At 33.5% G+C, this 20,000-nt stretch overlaps 1 protein-coding gene across 1 annotated transcript in view; it reads right to left on the bottom strand.

Annotated features, from left to right (window-relative positions):
• Positions 1-20,000, bottom strand: part of LOC144965569 (polycystin-1-like protein 1) — a 156,153-nt gene that overhangs the window by 6,329 nt on the left and 129,824 nt on the right. The window contains exons 9-33 of the mRNA XM_078901052.1: positions 19,479-20,000; positions 18,899-19,018; positions 18,237-18,430; positions 15,749-15,852; positions 14,958-15,156; positions 13,561-13,644; positions 12,537-12,753; positions 11,829-11,938; positions 11,201-11,420; positions 10,262-10,435; positions 9,925-10,041; positions 9,162-9,453; positions 7,819-7,941; positions 7,300-7,432; positions 6,578-6,662; positions 5,934-6,086; positions 5,430-5,548; positions 4,719-4,835; positions 4,093-4,207; positions 3,141-3,397; positions 2,449-2,562; positions 1,954-2,074; positions 1,455-1,556; positions 912-1,052; positions 387-521 (exon numbers count right to left, since the gene is read on the bottom strand). The exon at positions 19,479-20,000 is cut by the window's right edge and continues 198 nt beyond it. Of these exons, the coding sequence (XP_078757178.1) occupies positions 387-521; positions 912-1,052; positions 1,455-1,556; positions 1,954-2,074; positions 2,449-2,562; positions 3,141-3,397; positions 4,093-4,207; positions 4,719-4,835; positions 5,430-5,548; positions 5,934-6,086; positions 6,578-6,662; positions 7,300-7,432; positions 7,819-7,941; positions 9,162-9,453; positions 9,925-10,041; positions 10,262-10,435; positions 11,201-11,420; positions 11,829-11,938; positions 12,537-12,753; positions 13,561-13,644; positions 14,958-15,156; positions 15,749-15,852; positions 18,237-18,430; positions 18,899-19,018; positions 19,479-20,000 (4,068 nt within the window). The remainder of the gene's footprint in view (positions 1-386; positions 522-911; positions 1,053-1,454; positions 1,557-1,953; positions 2,075-2,448; positions 2,563-3,140; positions 3,398-4,092; positions 4,208-4,718; positions 4,836-5,429; positions 5,549-5,933; positions 6,087-6,577; positions 6,663-7,299; positions 7,433-7,818; positions 7,942-9,161; positions 9,454-9,924; positions 10,042-10,261; positions 10,436-11,200; positions 11,421-11,828; positions 11,939-12,536; positions 12,754-13,560; positions 13,645-14,957; positions 15,157-15,748; positions 15,853-18,236; positions 18,431-18,898; positions 19,019-19,478) is intronic.

The raw sequence follows: 20,000 nt of genomic DNA, 5'->3' as shown, positions 1-20,000 counted from the left end.
GTGCCTAACAAGAAGAGTGGATATTGTGCATTCAACTTGGCCCATCTATAATTTTATAACTATTAGTTTTTGGCTCAAAGTTGTAAATACTTTTCAACTTGTCCTTGGACTGAAAACTGTCGTAAACATGTCAAACATTTTGTCTAACTTGATGCTAGTTAATGGACAATGTTAGGTGTCAAGTAAACACAAAACTACGTAAGAATTGATTGGAACAAGCAAAATGAAAAAAAGCCATCGTTGTATGAATACAAGTTTTTAATGTAATCGTAATTTGATACATCAATAAAAATGCGTGAGTGCAGTTAATTTTCGTTTTGCGGGGGAGACAAAAGATTATCATATCACTCATGCATGGGCATATAAACAAGAAATGCACAACTTACAGCTGCCAACACAATCTCCCTTCTTGATTTCTTGTAAACCCAAATCAATCTGGCTATGGTTGGGTTATAGCTACACACACGGATCCATTGCAACATCACACAAAATAGCATTAGTCCCAACACAGTGTGCAGCGTCTAGTAATAAAAAAGAATGAAAATTGTAGATTTGAAAAGGTGAAAAATTATAAAATTACAAAATAGCAATAAAATGCATAAAGTAATTGGTTTCAAACTGTAATCCGTAAGCTTTTGAATACATTTATTTTTAGAGACATCTGCATGTCGATTATGGTGTCATTTTTTCAAATTGTATCAAAACACAATCCTAGTTTAAAACAGGGGATGCATCTATGATTACAAACTATTATCAACATATCACATGACTGATGCTAATGTTCTTGTTTGTGAAATAGTTTATGTCCAAACTGATTACAAGACATAAAACGAAGCAAATTTTGATTTTAAAAATCCAGTCTTGCTGTTATGTTCTAATCTTGATTTATAAAAAAAATGTGATCGTCTCACCTCATCCCATAATGTTAGGAAGGCAAAGCTGACAAATTTTTCATAGAATGTACTGCGTAAGGTCTCAACAATCTCCATCACTATTACAAAACGGTAGACGTACAGCACAATGTACAACAAAGATGTCAGGGACAGAGTTATCTGAAATTGATGGTAAAAATGTAAGATATCTTATTTTGAGGACAAAATATGCATTTAGGTGTAAAAACTACACTAGTTAAGCTGACATACGGGCTGTTGGGAGGTTGCATATGACTTATTCATATTTTATGTGACGGCAATGTCATTTTAAATATCAGATTCAATTCTGGTCATAAAGTCGCGTATATTACTCAACGTCTATCTCATTAGCATTATAATCCAACTATGCATATACAAATATCTCGAGTGTAACACCGAAAAAAAAGGAAGAACATTAACCTCAACAATAACAAAACATATATAAAACTACTCTAAAAATGTTTTATCACTTTTACGAAAGATGGTTGTAATTGTTTGATTTTGAAAGCTTATCATTCAACAAACTGAAACTTCTGTGCTTACATCTACGTAATTCCAAAACTGTTTGAAGAAGTCCGAGCGTTGGTAAAATAACTTTTGTGTTGTAAGGCTGAGCATTACAATAATGATCACCAACAAAATCAACTGAAAATAAAAAAAGGGAGTGAACAGCTTCATAAGATATAAAAGTTAGTGATTAAATTAAAAAAAAAAACACAATTTGTTTGAGATATTGCTTCATATTTACTTATTTTTTACTTCTTGTTATATTCAACTAATCGTCTTGATTTCACTCTAAAACAAAACAGGCAACAGATTTAACTTTTACCAAATACTTAGTTGAACAACTTTTACCCCAAAAAACAAAAGAAAAGACTAGTTTCAATGACCTTTAAAATTAATCTCATTTTAACAATATGGAAATGAATACATTGTTTCAACACTACTTTCGACAATTTTAATAAGTGCTGTATCATTCAACTCTGTTTAAAACATAAACCCTATGCAGATTATTAAAAACAAAAAACACCACGAGCCTTACCTCGAAAGCTAAGAGACAATCTTCCCACAGCGTGACGTAATGAAACAACTGACTAGACCGTATATGTGTAGATGGTATAACTTTTCCGCTAGCAGACACTTCCATCAGTAATGTAATGGAGCTATTTGGGAAAATAAAATAAGTAGGTGACATTTTCTTCTTACCATTGGGTAAGTATAATTTTATAATTCATTCAAAGCATAGCTACATACTGTATTACATCATTGTAAATGCCCTTCCCGATATTAAAGTTGAACTTTTGTACTTGACATATTTACTTATGTGCCATAAAAAAGGCGAAATATTTATTGTAAAATTTAATAGAATAAATTAATCAAATAAAATAATTTTTAAAAACCTGACAATTCAAAAAGTAAAATAGTTTTGTGATGAATTTTAAAACAAAGAGTCGTTCTAAAGTTCCCAACCAACAGCTAATTTTAGACTATAGTTTTGTCTCATAAAGCATTTGGATCAATAACAACTAATGTTTACCTATAGAGCTGAGATGGAGGGTTGTAGATTGTCATTTCCACCATAACCGCCCTAGTTGTATGGTCCAACCACTGGGAGTATTCTAAATCCTCCATTTCATTCAACAGCACATTTCTGAGGAACAATTTAATCAAAACGAATGTGAAAACAATGCTTTAGTCTTCGACTGCATATCTAGAACTCTTCAGATCCATTTAGATAAAATTATATATTTTTACAGCGCTCCATTCTTTTATGTTAATCAAAAATGGTAGAAAAAGTTGTGTTAAAAGACAAAAGGCTAGATACAGCAAAGCAACAAAAAAAACCCCGAAAAAACCCCCCAAAAACCCCCCAAAAACAACAAAAAAAACAAAACAAAACAAAAAAAAAACACATAGAAAATCATCTTCAAACGGTCTAAATAACAATAATATAAACAATGCCGCATTATCAATGCTGTACAGAGCTGAGTAGCAGTTTTTCGATAGGTTTGAATTTTTAAAAATATCTTGTGTAATTTGTATTGCCCACTTAGGCAAGTTAGCATTTTTGGCCTGTTTTGATTTATTGTTGATTTTACTTATTATTATTTGTTAATTGGAAATTTTAAGTTGATGTAGCATTTCTATAGGCAAATGCCTAAAAGTAAACCTTTGAAATGAATTGAATGTGTTGAAATCTGTAACTCATGTAAATCACATCAGTCATACCGGGTGTTACTGAGAGGGAGGACAAAGCCATCACGTCCATACCAGGCAAGGTGTCCCCACAAGCCAGGGTCTGTTCCAAATTGCCAGATACCAAATCCATCATATGACTCATCTTCATTTCTACCTGAATAGTCATCATGACACTTAGCATGGTGGGCTCCTAGTGGTCTTACGGATACACATGGTTCCGGTCTGACTCTGAATTGCCTCAGCTGGACATTTCCAACAATCAGCCCGAGTTCGGATGATGTGTTTTTCTAGAAATATATAAAATAGGAAATATTCAGATTTTATTATGTCAGTAATTTTGACATTTAGTAAGACATGGGCTGCATGATGTGAGAAAAAAGAAACTGAGGTAAAACTAAGAAAGTATGGAAAAGCATTGTGCAGAGATAACTAAAAGCATTAAGTCTCAGCCTGTAGACCACAATCCATGCTGTGAAAGCCCGAGAACATTGGCGATCACTTGATGTTACCTCAAACACCCGATGGCACAGTGAGTGAATAAGTGAGTGACAATTTGAAATATACACTGAGATATTTACTGGTCCTTTTTAAATTATTTATCAAAATGTAGGCAGGCTCAGCCAGAGTGAAGAAAAGCATATAAATTTCAAAATGATTCAGGCAAAAAGGAAGAAACATTGACAACTTGAAATATATAATAAGATAATTCCTGCTTCCTTTTAAAAAAAATGTAAATGTAAAATCAACTAGAGTGATGAAAAACACATGCAACTTTCAAAATTATCGATAGAAAGGAAGCACTGCAGCAGTAAGTATATTTAAGAATTCAGATACGATCTTATAAAACTGTGCACACCATTGTATCACAAACACACATATATCATATGTATGTAATCATGTCACGACAGAAGAGGACTCACCCATAGTTTATCAATCTATTACTCGCATTAAAATAAATATATTTTATTGTTGAACGGCATACCTGACTCTCCTTTGACAAAGTCCTAAGTGATGACAGTGATGGTACCAAAACTTGCTTGCTCCATCTGTGCCACCCATATATAGACTTGATATTCATGAAGCTGGATGTATCTTCCCTGCATATAAATTGCCAACGTTGTTATGACAATTAACGATGAAAAGTGGACCATATTACAGAAAGTCTAAAGCCAAACTTATAATATTATAAAACATTTGTACTTTTGAAAAGACTGAGGAAATAATAAATTAACCTGTCAAAATATAATGAAACAGAATCGTTGTGGTAATGATAAAAGAGCAGTCATGAAAGTTGTCTTCAATCAATAATTTTGAAAGAGCATGCAAGACTTCACTTTAAATGATACTAAGCATAAAAAAGAATAAGTTGTATATTTAACATTTCATTTATAAAAATTAAGAAATCTTTACTTTAAAATGAATCCAAAGAACTTTATTCAAAGCTGGAGTTGCCGGTATACACAAATACATCATATTTGTAAGGATATTCAGTAAAAGTATTCACTTAAAAACTAATTAAGTATTGTACATATGGCTATAATTAAACGCATATATAACATCAAAATATAAAGAGAGAAACAAATATTTTATTTATAATAAATTACTTACAGAGATCCTGCAAACATTTCATGAGCTGCTTGGTGCAAATTAATCTGATAACCTCTTTTTCTTCCAAACAATAATATTGCTAACAACGTTGATAAGACAATTAAAGTAGATCCAAGTCTGGAATAATAATAAAAACGAAATTGTTCTTAATTATTCAATAATAGGGATTAACAACATAATTCGACTTGTTTAACTCTAAAAACGTCTTGGATTTGGAGATCAAAATGCTATATTACCGAAAACAATTATAATGGATCAAAAAGATAACAAGTGTGTTTTAGGTCAAGAAATACTCATTGAGAATGTAATATAATTTTACTACCAAAAGCTGTCAACATAAATACTGTATTTTTATTTTGTAAATATATTTGAGGAATATAATTGGTTCCTCCTTATATAGAAATGACTTCAGTCTTTCAATGGTCACAATCTACATTTGAATGAGTATATTTACGTCAAATGTCACAGGTTACTATCATAATAAAGAGGTCACCTAGCTTCTGTATAACCAATATCGACCTTATACATTTTTGGTATATTATACATAAAATTACTTTCCAAAACCAAGAGGAAAAATGTTTTAAAAGGGTTTGACAAATAATACTCTACTAAAATGTTGTGTTTCCAAACAAATAGGATTACAAAATTCATTCTTAACAGAATGGCAGAATAATCACAATATTTACGAATATGGAAAGGGTGTTTAAATACCTTAAAAGGGTAAGGGCTCGTTTCTCTTTCATCAATTTCCTCCGAGACGATTTAAGCTGATTTTCTTGAATAGGCCCTGCAAACCGAAGGTATCTGGACCGAGATCTGGCAGCCAAGCCCTGGTGGATGCAAAGAGTAACGTTTTGAAATAAAAGTTGAGAAATGGGGAATAGAGAATCAAGTGCAGGTATTGCTCAGAGCTAGTGTGTTTGTTCACTGACCCCCCCCCCGCCCTCTCTCTCTCTCTCTCTCTCTCTCTCTCTCTCTCTCTCTCTCTCTCTCTCTCTCTCTTCCCAACACCTTTTCTCTCTCTTAATAATTTGTCAAATCAAAAATGTGTGGATTGCCAATCGTGCAACTATGGAATCAAGTGTAAGAGTTTGCAATTATACAATGTTTGTGTAGCCCTGGTCGTTAATTACATCATACTTTAAAGACAACAAGGAGCTGCTGCTCCGTTGTATCTCCTAAGCTGCCTGAATGGGCTCCAAAAATGTAGCTTACCTTCTGCATGTCATCCTCTTCCTGCCAAGAGTTCATCTCATGATATCTCCTCTCCTCTAAGTCCAAGTCTACATCATCGACATCTCTGTCTATATCAAATACAGCTGGGTTGTGACTGTGTCTTAAGGATATGCATAATGTTTTCAACAAGACCTGTAATAAAAATATATGGTAAAAAGAATAATGCGAGTAAGTAAGGGAAACCGTTTCCAGAAATAGTGTGCTGTAGACTGCAAACAAGGCAATTAATGAATATTACCTGGATACAAAAGCTAATACATGTTATATACGATTTGCCTTCAAATAATAGCAATGATCAAAAATCTAATTTTTATTAATAAGCCAAATTAAATTGGAAAAAAAATGATGACAAGCAATTGACAGTAACTGCTTTGTGTGTCCCTGTAAGTAACATGAGTTAAGAATAAAACCTCATATTTGTTATAAAGAAGAAACAGGGAATATAAGAACATTAATCTTTGAAAAAGCATCACTTCTTAGAAATAAGTTTTATTTCTTATATTTTTAGTTGACTATTGATACAACTTTTGCATCAAATACAGAAAATTGTTATTTACAAGATGTCAAGTAATAAGAATAAATGCTGTTATACAAAGTGTAGACCAAGGTATTCCTTTACTCACCACAAGTGGTTGGACAATGAAGATGGAGGTTATCAGGCTAAAATATACAGTCTGAACCCACATCACACTGCGTCGGTGGCTGAATCTGATGATTTAACAATAAAAAGAGAGCCATGTTCAATTACCTCAAAACATGATGCAAGAAATGTGATATAACATAATATTATACTCAAAAGGTAATGTTTCAAAATTAATAATTATTGTAATTCATCATATCATAGCTTGTCGCTCTAACACGGAACCCACTCTGGGGGTCAGACTCTTTGGTCTTGGTCAGTGCAACTGGGGCGTCCTGGCATTCTCTAAGGATGTGCTCCATCGTCTGCTCTAGGCATCCACATGTACACAAGCTAGTCTCAGTCAGTCCCCATTTTTCCTGCTTCCAGCTTTGGAATGTGGGGTTTGAGAGCTTTTAGTTTTCAAAAATCTTTCTTCTGAATAAAAGGTAGACATATGAAAAGACTGCTCAGTCTATGATGATTTCTCAACCAACAGAACTAATAAAAGGAAGTCTTCTCCATGTGTTATCTGCAGTAGGTGTTTTCTTGCAATCTGTTCAACTCATCTATTACCATGTTGTAATGGTACTGAAAGGAATTCTCCCCTTAATGTTATCAGGTGTTGATATCTTCTTGCAATTGTTACACTTATTTATTAATATTTTGTAATACATTTCAAAGAGAGAAAACATGAACTATATGTTTAGACGTTTGTGTTCTTACCTAAATCCATACCACACAGTTGCTACAGCCCCAGCGACTGCAATGAGGAAACACAAGACCCAAGCAATGTAACGACACCAAGACGGAAGTAGAAGCTTTCTGTTGGAGACGACAATGTCAGGTGAAGAGTGGTCTGGATATGAAAAAGATAAGTCGAACAATAAAACATCAGTCATATTTTTATCGTATTTATTTTTCGTTTAAGTCTCTTTTCAATGACAGTTATTGTTATTTTGTTTTCTATACCAATCACCAATGGTGGTAAACAAGATGTAATGATTGGCAAACAGTTTGCAATGATGAAAATGGAATTGCATTGAACGTATAGTATTTTGTGTTTTATTGTAATCAGTGTAATTTTATAAAAAGTGGATCCGAAACTAAACTAAAAACTTGAAAAGCTAAATTGAGATGGTGTTAGACTACTTTTGTTTCCCTCAAATCAAGAACAACAATTATCTTCTTAGAAGTCCTAATTTTGTTTTGCATCAAGAAAAATAAAAATTTAAACAGACGAACCTGAGTCTGATTTCTTTCCAATAGAGCTGGTATCCGACGTAGCTATAATTCGATTTCTTTCTGCTGTTGCTTGGCTCGTCGCATCTTCGAATCCACTTGACCCAAGCTCCGTATCTTCTTCCCCTGAGAAAAGAGAAAAATTTGATTGAGAGAAATAAATAAATAAATAAATAAATAAATAAATAAATAAATAAATAAATAAATAAATAAATAAAAAAATACATAAATAAATAAAAAAAGAAAGAAAGAAAGAAATACATAAATAAATACATTAAAAAAACAACTCTCATTAATGAAAAGAAAATTGATAGAAGTTTATCTAATATTACATGACTGAGACGAACATCTCAGATACCTGTGATTTTTGAACAAGCACAGACCCCCCCCCCCCCCCCCCCCCCCCCTTCCAACAAAAATTGTAATTGGGATACTAGGTTTAGACATCCAAGCTCCCTACAACAATTTTGAAATTAAAATTCAAGGTCACCCATGATAACAACTGAAAGAAGCATTTAACATTAAAACCTGCATCCAACAGGGGTAACATCCCGTCCCAAATATTCTACTCCCTGGCAATTGATTGGGCCATGTGCATGGCTATAGCCACTAGGAAAACAGGAGTACAGTGGTCTCTGACTTCAGTTCGATGACGTATATATTCCCTATGTCAAACAAACACAAAGATGAACAAGAAAAGATGGAGGCGGATGCATTCACATCCATAACTTTAGGACTCAGAATCAATGTCAACAAAACACAAATCCTCAGAAAAACGAAAGTTAAAATGTTTTAAAGTGACATCATCGGTGTACTCCTGTAGCAGCAAATGGGACAGAACAGAAATTAGAAGTGTTCCAGGCCAAATGTCGGCAAAGAATCCTAATAATTTTCTGGTCCAATGTCAATAGATATGAGGATCCCTTACTGAAAACTGTGATGAGCATAAGTACAGACACCATCAGAACAGACGTTGGAGGTGGCTTGGTCATGTCTGTAGGGTGCCAGCGGACAGCAACCCTAGAACACCATTACGCTGGACTCTACAATGAAAAAAGAACCATGGTAGATCCAGGGAAACGTAGATAAGAACTATACAGAGAGAACTAAAAGCCCAGGGCTTCAGCCTACAGAATGCAACCCATGCAAAGAAATACTGAGAACATTGGCGATCATTTCTTTCTTCAAGGACCCACCAGTGCAGAGAGGATTGAGTGAGTTACTCAAATGAAGCATTATAAAGTTTCAAGAAACCACAAAGTTTAAAAGGAGATTATTCTTGGCTTGTACAGAGCAGAAAATAGAAACTTCATATTTTTCTCAGTTACAAAATAGACGTCACTTACCAGCCAACATTGTTTGTTGCACCAGGGGGATTACGGAGAGCGAGTTCTGTTGTTGACCTTGTGTGTCCTTTATCGCATCTGTGCTTGAGATAATGTGGACCTGTCTCTTCTGCCATTGTCTATGTGCCCATTCCTGTATGTGCTGCCAGTTGAGGATAGACTGGTCCAGGATTGAGTAGGGCACACTTCCAGATGTTGCCACGTTATTGTCATCTTCTCCTTGGCTGACGAGATCAAGGCCAGACTTTCCTCTTGATCCATCTACTGATTTTGATGAGTAGGCTGCATTTACCTATTTAAAAAAGAATTATTGAAAACTATTGAAGGAACAAGGACAAACAAAGGGATTAAAATTTAGAGATTTTAAAGAATTAAATTTTTGATGCATTGCTGATATAGGCTAATTATCCTTTGGAGGATATTCCATGTTTTTGATTTTAATATTATGCAAATAGGAGAGATCTGAATGGCCTTAAGACAGACAAATACGATCGTTGTTTACTTTGAGCTCTAGATCGGTATAGAATTCTGTTATCAACAATATTTATACAAGAAGAACGACACAAAGAAATACACACACACACATACACACACACACACACACATATACACACATAGCTACATTAACACTTATACAAGCACAAACTAACACATTAAAATACCATAAAATGGGGAAAATAAAAAAACAAAAAAAAAAACAAAAAAAAAACAAAAACAAAAACAAAACAAAAACAAAAACAAAAACAACCAAGACAATACTTACACTTCTTCTGAAGAGGAAGGTCAGAGCAAGATTGACTGGGAACATCAAGAAGCAAATGGCAGCACCAGTCACTATGTTTTTCCAAGATAGGTCAAGCAATCCAAACTCACCTCTTATCTGATAATTAGAAATAAAATTTTAGATCATTTAAATAGTAGCCTTTGAATAAGAACCTTTAATACTTTACTTTAAGTCCCACCTTTATTTTCCCTTATATTGTTCGTTGCAAAAAATACATTACTTTCTGTGTTTATAAATATTCAGCTCGAGTAGATTTAATCATTATAAAGTTTCCTTTCTTACAATATTACAAAAAAAAATGCTTCCCCTGTCTTACCCCAGGTGGCTTTAGATGAAACCACATTGTGGCCAGCCCCATGTAAGACATGAGTGTTGTCAGGCATAGAAAGAGACGCTGTGCACGGGTGAAGTGGCTATTGGAAGGGCAAGTAAAAACGCTCAGCCATGTGTGCAAGTCACTGAGGAACTGAGAGCCTTTACAAACAAATACCTGAATAAAAAAAAGAAAAATACTTGTCGTATATTTTATTACAGTTTGAAGTCATATCAAATCACACATCATACAAATTCAAATGGCCCACAGTTGGATCAATAAATCCTTAAAGTCACTTGAACTACGTAAAACTGAACCGTTTTAAACTAAAATCAAGTGATTATTTTGTGCTCGAAGTCACCCTTGAAATGTAAGATATGTAAAAAATAGGATATAGCTATCCCTGTAACTAAACTGAAAATGGGGATTTGTAGTTTTAAGTTTTTTGTTGTTGTTTTTGAAAAAATTATTCTAATTATTTCAATATTCAAATTATGTCCCTCCCACCAGCAATGGCAAGCCATGTATGCCATACATTCAAATTTTCACTATTATAACACAAACAAACACTATGCAGGATTTTATTATTTTTCCCCCTATTTTGGTAATGTAATATTTGAAGACATTCCATATGCAATAATAATACTGGTGATGATGATAATAATAACAATAATAATAATAATAATAATAATAATAATAATAATAATAATAATAATAATAATAATGACGATGATGATGATGATGATGATGATGATGATGATGATGAGGATGACGACGATGATGATAATAATTATAATAATGATGAAAATAATAATAATATCTAAAGAAATAAAGGTTTCGACACTTTGAAAAGGCACGGTGGGTATAACACGAAATGTGAAGAGGAATCTAACGTTAAAATGATAATATAACATCAAGATATAAATCGTGTTTTAAATTAACCTGTGAGAAAGTCATGGCAGATCCATCCAGAATGGTAAATTCCCTTTCCACCTTCCCATCATCTCTGTCCACAGCCAGCCACTTTTGACACAGGAAGTAAAAAATCTGGCCTGAATTGACATCCCTAACAACTACTTGTCGAAGGAACCAGCTTGGTGAGGATCCAGAGTTGTTGTGCCATAGTTGTATCTTAAATATACGACCAGGAGACTCGGGTAACCTGATACAGTAGTGAAATAATAAAGGTGAACATATTGAACTGTTTTGTAAATCATAAAAGACGATAAATTTTGTGTAATCATTTTATTTAATTTTCAATCAAGCAACGAATTTTTAAATATCAAATCTAAAACAAATTAACAAATACACAAACAAAAACACAACAGAAAAATAATTTTAAAACAAGCAAACCTCCCCCACCCCCCTCAAAACACCCTTTTAAAAAAGATCCGAGTCTTTGTATGGGTCAAAAAATGAAAAAAGAAGAAAGGATGAAATACTGATACTCAAGAATTCAATAAAATATTAACATGCTGTCGACAAATTCAACAAATATAAATCCATTACCGGTACGACCAAATTTTAAAAAGTTAATTATAAATCTGTTTTTAAAAATTGTTGTACATACGTGATTATAAACCGGTTCATGGAGTTCCTTTCAAATAAAGTCGTATTGTCTGTACTGGTGAGCTCTCTAGTTTCTGAAACGCCTTCATCGCCATGGAGAATAAGGCTGACCTAGAAAGCAAAATAAAATTATAATACGAAAAACAATTGTTTAAATCTACAATAATACAAAGCAGAGGTATTGCTTTTCATGGATTATACCCTAGATACCAGTACTAAAAAGACTTGAATTTAACGGAGACAATATGAATTTCATTATCAACATAAGGACAATTATTATTCAGTCCTGTCAGGGTATGCACAATGTCTACTCTCTGACATGAATGTTTGTACAATCATTTAACCGAATCCTTCACCATTTTAATCGCATTAAACGTTGCCATAAGATGATAAATGAAATAATAAATTAGAAATAAAACACACAAAAAACTCCAAACAAATCATTTAAGAGATTTTCGCCATTGAAAATGACCATTATACTGAAAGGTGTTTCCCAAAGATATTGAAATATTGTAATTAAACTATAATGGAAAATCTAAATTATTTTAAATGATAAATTGACTAAATGATCATAAGAAATATTTTCACAAGCAATATACAAAAATAATTCAAAGATAAAAAGTGTCTATAACTTGTGTTGATACAACAACAGTAAATGCATCATGAACTCTAACAGTATATAAAAGACGTAACTTTTTTATTGTCTAACCTTCGATGTGGTTCCAGAATCTGGATGGAATCCAGTCTCCATGATGACCTCATACTTGTATCTGTGGGATGGACAATGGTCTTGTAAGAAGACTACCCTTCCACATCTTCGGGCATCCTCACTGGTTCCTATGGGAGGCCGAATCATCAGTGCTAAGACAAGGTAGGCTAAGAGGGCGGTGCCTAGCATTACCAGGATTAGGAGGTTTTCGTGGAGACTGGAAGAAAATGAGATATCAATATAAATAAACCAAAAATATCCTATTTTTTATCACATGGGGAATCGACCTAGAAAATTGATCTAAATTGTTTCTGGCCTCATAACTTAAATTGCCTGACATGGAAAATAACAAATTTAAATAATAATGAAATTTACTTAAGGAATATTACGAAATGCATCAATTATCCTGTTTCTCAGAAATTTTGTCTGTTTACTCCATATCATTCCATCAAATATACTCCATGAATCATTCTATCAACTAATCAAACAAGATAATTTACATGAAAGAGTGGCAGAAAAGACAATGCTAATGCTTATGTAAGCATTTCTCTATCGTTGCACACGGATTATTTTTTGTATAATATGACATACGTATTAATGTGAGAAACATCACAAACTTCTTTAAACACAAAAATGCTAATGTATCAGCCATTGAACCAAACAATTCTTCCGTTACAATTCCAAAAACAAATTTTTTTATCGTTAAAATTGTCATTTTGAATGTAAAAGGCGTGGATAACAAATGTAACATATAACATTTAAAGAGTATAATGTCAGGATAAATAAGATACAAAAGAGGATTTTCAAAGTTAAGACGAAAAAATGTATTAAAACAATCTGGGTTTTTTTTTCAGTAATAAGACACCATATTCATTCTCCTCAATAAAACATAAATAACTAGACCCACTCAAGTCTCATATTTTGACTATTAATTCAATTTTTTGCATTTAAGTCACAATAATATGATTCTATTTTGAGGCGATTAGTCGCGAATTTAAAAAACCCCATAAAATTCATAACCAACCTGAAAAATTCGTCAACACTTAAGGCAGTTAGCTGGTGAGGAATGAGATCAAAGAATCCACCAAATGAAGTAAGATGGTTGCAACTGGGGATATATAATAGGCAAATAAATACTTCCATAAATATAAGAACACACTTATTAATCTTCAACTCACAAAAGCAACCATTCCATTAAAGCATCCATTTCATGGTACCTCTGCAATGCATTAATCGAGCAAGAAACAAAGATAAGTGGATTTGCATTTTGAATAAAATAAATGTAAAAACTAAGCAAACCATAGAAATGTGATAATTTTTGATGTGGCTAGATAACACCGACATGGAATGGGGTTTATTGTTTTCATTCTTTTTTTTTATGTCCCAATCAAGTGTTACCTTGTTATCTTGTCAGTTCTTTTCTTATACTTTGCTGTAGATACTGAGTAATAATGACCCTATGCAAAGGTTGCCTAATTTTCTTCTTCTTCTTCTTCTTCTTCTTCTTCTTCTTGTTCTTCTTCTTCATCATCATCATCATCATCATCATCATCATCATCATCATCATCATCATCATCATCATCATCATCACAATCCTCTTCTTTTTCCTCTTTTACTTCTTCTTCTTTCCTCTTTCTCCTTTCCCTCCTCTTTTATTTTATCCTTATATAAACCAACTACCTCAGTCAAATTTAGAATTATTGATAATGAACATGTTTATAAAATAATAGATCAAACTCACACCCCCGCCCCCTCACACAAGATTGATTTATTTTGCATTCCACATATATATAAAAATATCAATGATGAAAAAGGTGTAGGTTTTGAGGAAAATAGAAAAGCCGCCAAACAAAATGATAAAAATGTGGAATGAAGACACTGCACAAATTGAATAATATGATTCCTCCAACCTACCTCTCCCCCCCCCCCATCACCACCGCCAATAATATAAATTAACCTTCATTCATCATGTATTTATTCACCTGAATAAAAGACTAACAAAAATAATCCATCACAAAATACGAGCTTGACGCAAAGGTCAAGCATCGTGAAAATGCTACCATTCCAAAGGTTAATTATGGCATGTGCAGTATATTTTCCTCTTTTTTCTTATCAAAGAGTATGTCGGCAGGAATCACCTCACCAATCCAGTTGTAAACAGGAACCAGCATTCTATCCTGAAGGTTATAATTGTTACTTTAATAGTTGTAGAAAATATGCTTTGAAATACTCTAAATTATAAGAAAAGTGGTAAAACATTTTTAAAAATTGAAATATCAACATAGCTAACTCGCCTTCCGCTTTTATTTTGATTTTGTTATGTTTTGCGAAGTTGATAATACAGCTACCGCGATTAACGGCTTCAGTTTGCATTCTGCATTTAGTTCTCTTCACCTCTCCACAGTGGCAATAGTTATTTACCTGCAACGTAACACTTGAATGGTGGAAGTTTCTAAGACTTTGCATCCTTCATTCTTCCAACTATTTTCCTTATCATCCCAGTACACACAAGTGTCCCACCAAGCACTCAGGTTATAATGCAGACCCTTCACTTCCAAACTACGCCTGCGGCCAGAATTGAACCTGGCATCGGACAGACCAACACTGTAGGATTTACCAGCTGAGAAAATATGAATAACAAAGAATTAAATGATTTTTAAAAACTGCCATGCAATGTAAGATATCAAAGCATCAATATCATGACAGGAGTCAAAAAGTCAAATTGTGACCAATATTCTCAAAAGGGTATTATGTTGGACGGAACCGGATGCTTAAAATTCAATCTTATGCCAAAAATCTGAGTACAGTTGGCATTAATCTCATGACCAAGGGGAGTAAGTTGTTTATTTATACACCTTCTTAAATTCATGTATTCTGTTTATTCGGACTTTAAACTTACTTTTTCCATTGTGTTCATCCCAACATAATACCAGATTTACGCTGTGGGTTGCCATTGGTTTAAACAAACCCTGTGATGCTACAGTTACATTTTACATGGCACACAAAATATATTGTCTAATTGTGCACATGCACAATTAATCTTATTTATCGTGTAAAATGAAACACAGTGTACATATTTTTGAAAAGTTAATGCTCTTTAAATATGACTTACTTAGCTCACAATAATTTTGAGCATTCTAGAATGAAGAAACATTTCTTTTATAATGTAAACATTTGGATAAGAAATATGAATCATTTTATCCACATTTTACCTTCAATACTTGTGACGGGTAGAATAACTTTGATTTCTTCTTCACTTGAATTAAAGACTTTCTTGAATATATAGGTGTGTCTATTGTGTGGAACTGACCGAGGACTGAAATGATAATCAATAACAGAGGTAAAAGTCGGTAATGGTGATAATTAGGTTAGAAATATCAAAACTATATGGGTTCCTGCTCCCTAGTTTCTCAAGTGGATATACAGGTGCTAACATAGAAAGATATGACGTGCCAAGTATTTCTCTGACGTCGATTTGGTTTTAAGTAATGTATTTATGTTTTCCCGTAACATTCCGTGTTTGGTATTTTGTTCTTTTTGAAGCTATTCATTTTTGTTAATTACTTTCTAAAGTCCACAGCTTCTTGCAATTTAGTGTTACTTTAACATGATATCAATAGTCGTTTTTAAATACAACCCGATTTCTACAATAATTTTTTTTTTAAACATGTAATAATGAACACCTGACGTAGATTCTAAAAAAAATGAGAGGATTTTATTTTAAAATATGATGGCCTCCACTCGCCCTACCCCCCCCCCCCCCCCACACACACAAACACACACACACACACACACACACACACACACACACACACACACACACACATTTATGCATCGGGTAACCCTTGAAAGTAAAACAGTGAAAACTATATACAAACGAAACTAAGAGTGTGCAATTTTTTTCAAACAAAATCTGGAGGATTAACATACATAAACCAACAAGATGCTTAACTAGTATTGAACTATTGTCCAACATTAAACTATATTATGGAGAGAGCTGTAAATAATCTGCCTTTTCATTTGACAGACGTAAAGTCTTCTCCTTACAAAAGTAACCACTCCAAAAACTCCAGACCATTTTATAAATTGAAAAAAAGATCGTTGACATTTTAAGGTTTAAACTGATTCCCTTCATTATCACGGAATACAGTTTGCAGTGATTTCTCATTCGATTCCTTCAATAAAATGGTCTTGAGTTCAACACTGTTTATTTTTTAATTTTATTTTTAAAAAAAAAAAACTTTTGTGGAAGACAATTCAAAATCATTAAACAAACGAACATATTGTAAAATGATATTATTGGAAATAGTCAAGCGACTTTTCAAAACCTAACCCTGGCTTCCCTTGAACAACGGTCTTGATTACAAAGAAAAGTAATAATTCCAAGTCATCAAGTATGAGCGTATCCTAGTTTTTGTAACAATAACGAGCAGTAACAAATGCTTTCTTTTCTTTGTACAGGATGTAAAAACTCATCGTTAAGTACTTTCTGTCAGATCTAACAGAACTATCTAGCCAATTAATGCTGAGTTGACAGAGGGGTCCGAAAAATCATCGACTGCAACAGGGTCAATACTAATCCTTATGCTTATAAAGCTAGAGCTCTAGTAATTCGAACTGAGAACCTCTAAATCACATCGGACTGACTAAACCAGGGTGTCCAGGGAAGTCGGAAAGTTGGAAATTGGTCGGAAATTTCATACTTGGTCGGAAATGTTGGAAATAATGGGATTGAGGGTGAAATTTCCTTTAAAATGGGAAAAATTAGAAATTTCTTAAAAACTTTAAAACTATCTCAGGTCAGATAATCCTTTCAAATCAAGTTTTTTTTCCATGTCAATTCTCGAGTTTAACTCTCAGTGGTAGGCGATGATTTTGTTGTGTTGGTTGATGACGTTCTTTGTCGATTCTCGTCGTTATTTTGATTTCAAAACAATATTCTTTCCTGGTTCGCTGTCATGTTGTTTTCTCTGTGTAAGCTGATAAAATGTGCTGTGCAAACACCTGAAACTTTGCTCACCTTGTCTAATGCCAGGCCTGAGCCAAGGTTTCAGGCACATGCAAAACACATTTGCGCGGGAGTACTTATATTCGACCAAATCGATGTCAAACATCGCTATTTACTCCATTCACTCCTTGTGGAGCTATTTAAACTTTTTAAAAAGGAGAAAAATAAACAAACAAAAAACTCCGCAAATTCTAAAGACCGGGCATTCTTCTAAAGCAACCATCTGGTAGGAAGATATATTCATTTAACACTTCTGGTAAAAATAATCTACAAATTTCAGGAATTTTTTTTACATCACCAGTAAATGTATTTAAACAAAGGCTTATTCAGCACAAGCGACCGATTAAATATGAAAAGAAGTACAGACTACCAATTAAAAATCAAATCTTGATTACATTTTACAGAGTCTAACATAGAATGTCTTTCACTACCTTTCTAAACATCATATTAAAGTTTGGACTCTCATTTTTGTATTTTATGATAAGTGAATTGGATATGTTAAATCATTCCAGCATCACAACCTGCCATAATCCACAGCCCCCCCCCCCCCCCCCCACCACCACCACCATTTAAAGAAAAAATTGTTTAAAAATCCCCCCAAAAACCCAAAAAGAAACAAAAAAAAAAAAAAAATCCAGTCCAAAACAAACGCAACACTTTTGCCATCAAAACTGTAATTCAACAATAAATACCTTATCAGAACAAGCAGGGGGAATGCAAGTTGACCACTCGGGATAGGTTCCAGTTGAATGTGAATGTAGAGGAATCTAAACATGGCAGGGTAGACGGTAGACCCTAGCAGTGGACCACTCTCTCCACCTGGCATCAATTCATGAACGTTCATATCCGTCTTCTTTAAATAATGTGGATAACTATACATGGAATCCTGTGAAGAAATACGTATTAAAACCACGTATTTTGATCGTCTTTGTTGTCTAAATCATCATTCTTATAACCATCGTTGTTATCAGAAAGAGGAACAATGCCATATTCATCACATCATCTTCATTGTCAGCATCATCATCGTTGTTATCATCATCATCATCATCATCATCATCATCATATCATCGTCATAATCATCATCATCATCATCATCATTGCGAATAAAAATATTTTTTTCAACACGTGGGCTTTCAAACATAACACATAAAAATCCAGTCAGATATAAGTGGTCATACCCTAATTTTGTAAAATAAATGAGAGAGAGAGAGAGTGAGAGAGAGAGAGAGAGAGAGAGAGAGAGAGAGAGAGAGAGAGAGAGAGAGAGTAATGCTAATGATGATCTGATAATAATAATAATAATAATAATAATAATAATAATAATAATAATAATAATAATAATAATAAAACTTACGTTGCTATATTGCCTTTGTATGTCAATTTGAATCAAATCAGTCTCAGGTAGATCTTTCACGTGGAGACGCTCTGAGCCATCACACGAATACAAATCAAGAGAAGCTACAGCTGTTTGAACCTGGAGTTGGTCAAAAGATAGAGATAGAAGATACATCGATAATCGCAACATTGAATATTTAGACATCTTAAATACAACTATTTTCTTTCTTTCCTTTTCTATAATCGATGTTCGCAAGTTTTGGTGTCAGTGTCAGAAAACAAAAACAAAAAAGGAGCCCCACCCCTTAAACAATAAGAACAGCACCAATATAATATATTTGTTACAGCCATTAAATATATTTTACCCCCCCCCCCAAACAAAAACAAAAACAAAACAAAAAAACAACAAAAAACAACAACAAAACAAACCAGAAAAAAAACACAAACAAAACACACAAAAAAACACATTAAAAAAAATAAATAAAAAAAGAAAACAAAAAAAAACCCAAAGACACAAGAAAAGAGCAAAAGAAACTCAAAAACAATAAAGACACATTGACAACAAAAAGCAACAATCCAATAAACACCATCCCTCTCACCTTTCCAGCTTCCCCTGGGATGAGATTGTTCGGGTCCGAATGGAATGAAATAGACCTGGTCTGGAAGCAACTGTCATCCCTGACGAATCTATGTCCTTTTCTTGTCTTCTCCCTTTTCGTCTGGATCTTTTCCGTTAAGCCATTGAATTTCTGGAACTCTTTTCTCGTGCTGCTGATGGGTGTGTCAATACTGAGCTTTCTGTCTTTGATTTTATTGCTTTTTGTACTAGGAACGATTCGCTTAATGCTGTTGTTGTTGTGCTGACTGTTGTTGTTCTTGTTGTTGTTGTTGTTGTTGTTGTTTTCGGTGTTACTGTTGTTTCCATGACTTGATTTTCTGTCGGAGATGTTATTTTCGTCCGTTCTGTTCCTAAATCTATCACCATCATTATAAAGGTTCGAATCGTGATGAATTTTGGGTTGTGTAGATGCTAGATGTATATTATTGTTGTTGTATACCTTGTTATCAGTATTGTTATGATTAAATTTGTCATGCGTGTTTATTTTGCTATTAGTGCCAAC

This window comes from Berghia stephanieae, chromosome 2 (genome assembly GCF_034508935.2).
Source record: "Berghia stephanieae isolate SIO BIC M18660-M18661 chromosome 2, UCSD_Bste_1.3, whole genome shotgun sequence".
In the NCBI taxonomy this organism is placed as follows: Eukaryota; Metazoa; Mollusca; class Gastropoda; order Nudibranchia; family Aeolidiidae; genus Berghia; species Berghia stephanieae.
The sequence above is the reverse complement of the archived record's forward strand: the minus strand, read 5'-3'. Positions and strand labels throughout refer to the sequence as shown.